The 7,030-nt window shown below is 44.3% G+C and overlaps 1 protein-coding gene across 1 annotated transcript in view; it reads left to right on the top strand.

Annotated features, from left to right (window-relative positions):
• The first annotated feature begins 2,570 nt into the window (after nucleotides 1–2,570).
• The window catches only part of LOC139464322 (sodium/potassium/calcium exchanger 4-like), a 35,057-nt gene continuing 30,597 nt past the window's right edge, over nucleotides 2,571–7,030 (top strand). Inside the window, exons 1-2 of the mRNA XM_071245844.1 lie at nucleotides 2,571–3,012; nucleotides 5,839–6,018. Of these exons, the coding sequence (XP_071101945.1) occupies nucleotides 2,823–3,012; nucleotides 5,839–6,018 (370 nt within the window). The 5' untranslated portion in view covers nucleotides 2,571–2,822. The remainder of the gene's footprint in view (nucleotides 3,013–5,838; nucleotides 6,019–7,030) is intronic.

The raw sequence follows: 7,030 nt of genomic DNA, 5'->3' as shown, positions 1-7,030 counted from the left end.
CAATATCTACTTTTTTGTAATATGTTGTTCGTATTCTAATGTTTATGGAATGTAAATAATTTCCTGTTTCCGGGAAATGTTTTCCTTTTCCTTTTTTCGGGAACAATTTAATTTCGTGTCCATTATTTTTATGTGAAATGCTGTATTTTTTTCAAATGAAAATTTAAACACGATTGCGTGAGTGAGTGAGTGAGTGTGTGATTGATTCACTCATTCATTGAGTGAGCGAGACAGTGTGGGTGAGATCGAACGAGTGAGTGAGTGAGTGAGTGATATTTCAGCGCACTCAGCAATATTCCAGTTTAATGACGACGGCCTGTAACTAATATAGTATAAACCAGGCAACCAGTGGTTGATAGCATGAACACCAGGCCACGACGACATGGCATTGTAATAGTCCAGGTTTTCAGCAAGGCGAGGGACTACAAAAAAAGGGTTTCACACTGGACCCATGTCTGGAATCAAACCCTGACGTAAGGCGTGTACGAGCGAACGCTTCAACCACTATGCTACCCAGTTGCCTTAAATACACTTTAAAGAACACAGTTAGAATGAAACACTAATTGTCATAGCTTTGTCGTTTATGATTATGACGAACAAACTAACTGCGAGGTCGCAATATCAGTGAAGTAATAGAGTTACCTCCCTTGGCAACATGAGTCACCGATAATGCGTTTTTGCTACTAGTATATGTTTTAATAATCTGGGATATATCATTTCATTTCATAATTTACTTTTTTTTATAAATATGAAACAATGAGTTTGTAAATATTTTAATGCAAATAGTGCTAGCACGTCACAGACATATACTCTACCCCAAAAGAAACTATACATCAGGATTGCAACTGGGTATATTTTTCGAGTTTAGATTTCCTAAATATTATAAATAGTGGAATGTATAGGTAAATTATTGCTGTACAATATACACTGAACAAAAACAGGCGCAAAGACGTCCGGGATAGGTGGAAAGTCAGAAACGATTACAGTCTGGCGGCGAATGCCATTAGATGCAATCAAAGTCCGGATAACAGCCCTGGGGATGTCCTGCCACTCCTCCCCTAGCGCCACAAACAGTTCCTGAAGTGTCTGTGGCGGTGGTTGACGTTGACGGACACGACGATCCAGCACGTCCCACAGATGTTCAATAGTGGACGAGTTTGGTGAGCGGGCAGCCCAATTTAGCGTAGGTACGTTGTTCTGACGCAGAAACTCTGCGCAAACAAGTGCGACGTGAGGTCTGGCGTTGTCCTGCTGAATGATGCCACCATTGACGTTAATGAAGGGGACAACGTGGCGCTGCAGGATCTCGTCTCGGTAGCGTAGACCATTCAGAGCACCATCCACTCTCACAGGTGCTGTCCGGCCTCCGTGATGAATGCCTCCCCACACCATGACGCTTCTCCCTCCAAAACGGAAAACTTGCGGAACGCAATTTTCAGCGTAACGTTCGTTACGACGTGCGTACACACGGGCACGTCCATCAGCAGGTCTCAGCGGAAAACGGGACTCATCTATGAACAAAACAAGTCTCCGTCTTGCTCGAGGCCATGTCACCGAAAGGACGTTAAAAGATGGTACTTGTTGTTACCCTGCCTTGCGATCGGCATTGGGGGGATCAAAGAAGGACTGGTCGGCTCGGGGTCAGTATCGGGGTCATGTTATCTGAGTGGGCTAGCACTAAGAAACATGCATACGCCAGGCTAGTGCAAGCAGACAAACACACATATACACAAACTCACAGCAATATTCAAGTTGTATCACACCAAGAATAGATTCCCTACCTCCAAACTATAGTCAATTTGCGAAAACTGTTTACATATATATATCCACAATCACGTGACGTCAGCTGCGCCACTGATGCCATCTTGGTTTCATGTTGGTTGTTGTGTATCATGAGCGATGGGCTTTACGCCACTTTCAGCATTTCACGTTTATCACGGTGTGTCAGCTTAATTTTGGGGAAAGTCAAAAAGTGGTTCTTCTTGTTGAAACCCGTTTTATAGTGCTAGCCCAATGAATACCCCACTCAGGCACAGTTCTGTTGTCAGGCCATCACAGCACCCGTGGAGATCCGGTTTAGAATGAATCTTCAGCAACCCATACCTGTCGTAAGGGGCGCGCCAACGAGTCGCTGAATTGGTTGATGCATATCATCGTGTCCCAATTGCGTACGTGGATCGATGCTTATGATGACAACCACTGGAATGTCTGGTCCAGACTTGATTATTTACAGACCGCGGTCATTTTGTTGGATTATTACGCGGCGTTAAACTACAATGGAAAAATATATGGCAGCGAATCTTAGATTCTGAACCTGGCAGAGGTGAACTTGACACTGCGAAGGGACACAACTCTTCAACACTTACACCACTGAGTCATCCGTGCCCCTAAAACGACATCCCATGACGAACCCACTGTCCGCAGTACTGCCTATACGGGTTGCTATCATATGAAGTTTATCAACACTTGAATTCAAGTCTCCATTTTTCATGATTAGATAAGATAGTCAGAACTGGATGGACAACGTCCAAGTACAGTCACGTCTAAATCTGTTGTAGTCTGTCCCAGCAGCGGCTGACAACCTTGACGGCACAGACAATGGGGAGGTGATAGTCGGAGATAATCTCACATCTTCTCAGATATCTTCAGCGTCCTGTGACCAAATCACCGATATTCTCTTTGTTTACATCAAATAACATCTCTGTGGCCTGTGTTTCACTCATGGTGTACAAACACATGACCCAACTGGCGTAAAGAACCACAACGCCCATAGGCGAGCAACGTCCATTGGTGTCTGCCTATTCAAAGTCTAAAAAGGTCCGATGGGGAAATATTCTTCCAATGATGTATTATTGAGGCGGGCGGCATCGTTGTGTTGTGTATCCTTTGCCTATTTAGCATTATCGGGATTAGCGTTAATCTCGCGCTACTGGATCCAGGGATCTAGTGATGAAGAAACCTTCTTACATACGGGCATTAGAAGGAATGCCAGAGACGTGGAACTTGTGGAAGGTTAGTATTATTATTTTTATCACATTGATACGATCACCATTTTTTTTTTTTAAAGATAAAGTGTGAGTGAGTGAGTGAATTGGATTAAACGCTTTGGAATGTTTCAGTGATATAAAAGGTAAGGTGGGGAGAAACGTGTTTAACGTCGCGCTCAAGATTATTGCAGGTATACTACGACGTGCATCCGCGCGCGCACGTTTGTGTGTGTGTGTGCGCGGGGGGTGGGGGGGTGGGGGGGGGGGCTCTTTGTACAAGTCCGGACTGATGCCGATTTATAGTGCTAGCTCACTGAGATACCATGCCGCAGTTTAACATGAATACCCCACTCAGACACAGTATACTGACTCCGTGATCCCTTTAATGTCGAGCGCTAGGCAGGGTAACAACAAGTACCATCTTTAACGTCATTCGGTATGCCACGGCCAGGGCATCGAATCACCGGCCTTCCGCTCCCCGGGCAACTGGTATCAAGCAGTCACTGATTATTCCCACGCCTCGGTATCCACTTACCCCTGATAAAATGTCTTGAAATATTATGTAGCTCGAACAAGCCCAAATCTGCCTTGATTCACATATACCCTTTCTTAAAACTACGGGGCGCCACGTCAAACCCCATTTGACATCACCCTAAAACTGGTTATCTCCCGCATTTACGACCACCGTAAACATACTCCAGTTTGCTCACTCTCAACACAGTCGGCCATTTGGGCTGAAAATTGCAAGGTTACGGAAAGGGACGAGCTTTGTCGATCTCAGTTTGCTGTCCGTCTTTATTGGCCGTGCTGCATTCGTGACCAATTCGTCCCATTCCGGGACAAGCCTTGTTGTAGGTTACGGGAACATACGAGTGGTGACGAATGGGTGATGCCAGAGTACGATCCAACCCGCGGGGTGAAGACACACATTAACGACCTGTGTGTGTGTGTGTGTGTGTGTGTGTAGTAGTAGTAGTAGTAGTAGTAGTAGTAGTAGTAGTAGTAGTAGTATTAGTAGTAGTAGTAGTAGTAGATGGTACTTGTTGCTACCCTGCCTGGCGCTCGACATTAAAGGGATCACGGAGTCAGCATAGTCGTAGTTTTGTGTTTCAAACTCGATTTTGACGTGTGAATGGTTGACAACCATAAGTTGGTCGCATACAACCAATCACATACTGCGTAGATATGATATGACTTTAACATTCATCTCCTTCAAAATGTCGTCAGCTTTTGAGAGAAGTGAAGAAGAACTAAGTGACAACAACAACAACAACAACAACAACAACAACAACCTTGTGTAAACACAAGTAGACTTGTAGACTTATGTTGCCCGTGTGAAGACGCCTTCACCTCACAAGCAGGGGCGGTCGGGTAGCCTAGTGGTTAAAGCGTTCGCTCGTCACGCCGAAGACCCGGGTTCGATTCCCGACATGGGTACAATGTGTGAAGCCCATTTCTGGTGTTCCCCGCAATGATATTGCTTGAATATTGCTAAAAGCGGCGTAAAACCATACTCACTCACTCACTTAGCTTACAATATCCGGCGTTGAACGCAGACGTGCCTATAAACATGGAATGGGTCCAGACTGATTACAAGTAATCCACACGGGATCACGTGACACTTCCTGTCAGTACCAACTCGAGAGTCATTATATTCATGTCAACGTGTACAGAAACGTTCATGGACATTAAGGGGCTTTAAGCGATTATTGAAATCTGATGCCTTTAATTAGCTGTGTAAACGGATACATTTAACCGTTATTGCCCAGAGGGCTAAATAACGCAGGGCTGGGTGCAGCCCGTGGGCCTAATGATATATCTGTTCCGAGTTCGTTATTGGTTTCAAAAAAGGTAGAAATAAAATTACATGTTTATAAATTCATTTTGTTAGTGTTTGCTGTTCAACGCCGCACTCGGCAATATTTCAGCAAAATAACGGCGGCCTGTAAATAAATAAGTCTGGACCAAACAATCTAGTGATACGATGTTATGCATCAACCAAGATGGCAAGCCTGACAAACATGGGTTGATGAAGATTAGTCAGTTCTAACCCTGATGTTCACGGAGTGAAGAGATAGTTGACTGACTGATTATTGTTTAACGCCCGTTTGAAATTTCTTTTCGGAAACTGGAAACGCCTCATCAGCAATAGTCTAGCAATATCTGAACACGTGGATTCTGAGCAAACGAGTGGTTGATAGCAAAGATAACACAATCAAGCAGGTGACGCATTGACATTTTAAAGTTTAAAACACTTGGTACAAACTGTCAAGTTATTTATTGCGTACGTGGAGTCGCTTTGCTTCGGAAACGAATTGTTGATAAAGCCGTAAGCAGAGCTTGCAAATTAAATCCTTGATAGATTGTAACTTAAGACTTGAAATGTGGTCTTATCTGGCGTTATATTGGATGTGGAATCTGAACCATGGGGACAGATTCATATATGGACAGCGCTCGTTACAGATGGCTGCATACTTTCCCAACATCCTATTACGGACTCCGTGGCCTAGTGGTGTCTTGAGAGCGGAAGGTCGGTGGTTCGATCCCCTGACCGCGTCATACTAAATTACGTCAAAAGATGGTGCTTGTTGTTACCCTGCCTGGCGCTCGGCATTAAGGGGCTGAAACAAGGACTCGGTGTCAGTATAATGTGTCTGAGTGGGGTTTCAATGTGAAACTACTGCTCGTTCCATTAATTGCGGACTAGAACAAGCAGCTACGCACACACACAAACCTACTCACACGCACAAAAGAACACGCACGCACACACGCATATGCACGTCGTGGTATAACGGCAATAAGCTTAAACGTTAAACCCCATTTCACCTCACCTCATCATCCTCTGTTCTAGGTGACGTCCTCAACTGTACACCTAGGTCCGTGGACAACTTCTTGGGCAACTTCATGACGCTGCAAGACACCCAGGACGGCGGCGTGTTTATCCACATCCTCATCGCTTGCTACCTCATCGGGGGTCTCGCTCTCATCTGTGACCATTACTTTGTTGTCTCCCTTGAGAGAATATGCGAGGGTTAGCTGTCGTACTTCGTCGTTTTTAATATACAGAAGGGCAATTGACAGTATCGGCCATTTTGATTTATGTTATTCCAACACCGCCTCTTCTAAGTGATTCTTCATATTTGATGACGTACATCAGTCTAAGGATTATGTTAATTACAATGAAACAGTGAATGAGTTGGGTTTAACGCCACTTTGGACAGTATTTTAGTTACATGTCAACTGTGATGAAGGTCTCCTACGATTACGGGTTATGTCCCTTCTTTGTCCCGCCTATTGACCAATCAGATTCCACCGCTCATATTATTGTCGTTTGATTCAAACAAAATAGCGACCGCCCAGTCGTAATAAAATAGCTCCTTGATTAAAAACATGAAAATATTTGAAAAACATCTGACGACGCCCATTTGACGGTACACATGCTCTGCAAATCCCGCAGTCGCCATAGTGTTTATAAATGTCCGCGATTTTGATTGGACTGTGTATAGACTCATTAGTCCAGCCATAAAAATATAACTCCATAATTCCAGCCTTGTTCGGCAAGGGTGGAAACTGGACTTTCATAGTCAGTTAATTCCCTTGCCTCGGGAAGAATGCCCAGTAGCACGGTTACATTGAAGCAATGCCTCAGTACTGACATACTAGGCCTTGACGGAGACAAGGAATAGGAACCTGGGTGCCGTTGTACAAACAACCTGAGCGCTACGACTGTCGTAAGTCTATGTTAAGGTATCGGAGCTACGACCACCTCAGCGCTAAGATAGCTTTGTACAACGGCACCCAGAGCTTGCTGCATAATCACTTTAATTTCAGGGAATGTGAGTGTTCAAATAGAAATAACAGTATAATATAATAGCATTATATTAGCATATATTATTAATGTTGGAGTTGTTGGGTACGTGGGGCCAGTAGTTCGCGAGTTGCTTCCTTTAACCGTATCAGGATCCGCTGATTGTTGAGTTGGAATCTTATCATCTCCCCGAATATGACCCTTGGTTTGTAAGTTCCATACACATACTGGTTGG

Source organism: Haliotis cracherodii, unplaced genomic scaffold (genome assembly GCF_022045235.1).
Source record: "Haliotis cracherodii isolate W230 unplaced genomic scaffold, xgHalCrac1.p SCAF_17, whole genome shotgun sequence".
Taxonomy (NCBI): Eukaryota; Metazoa; Mollusca; class Gastropoda; order Lepetellida; family Haliotidae; genus Haliotis; species Haliotis cracherodii.
Note: the sequence above shows the minus strand (reverse complement) of the source record. Positions and strands in the feature narration are given on the sequence as shown.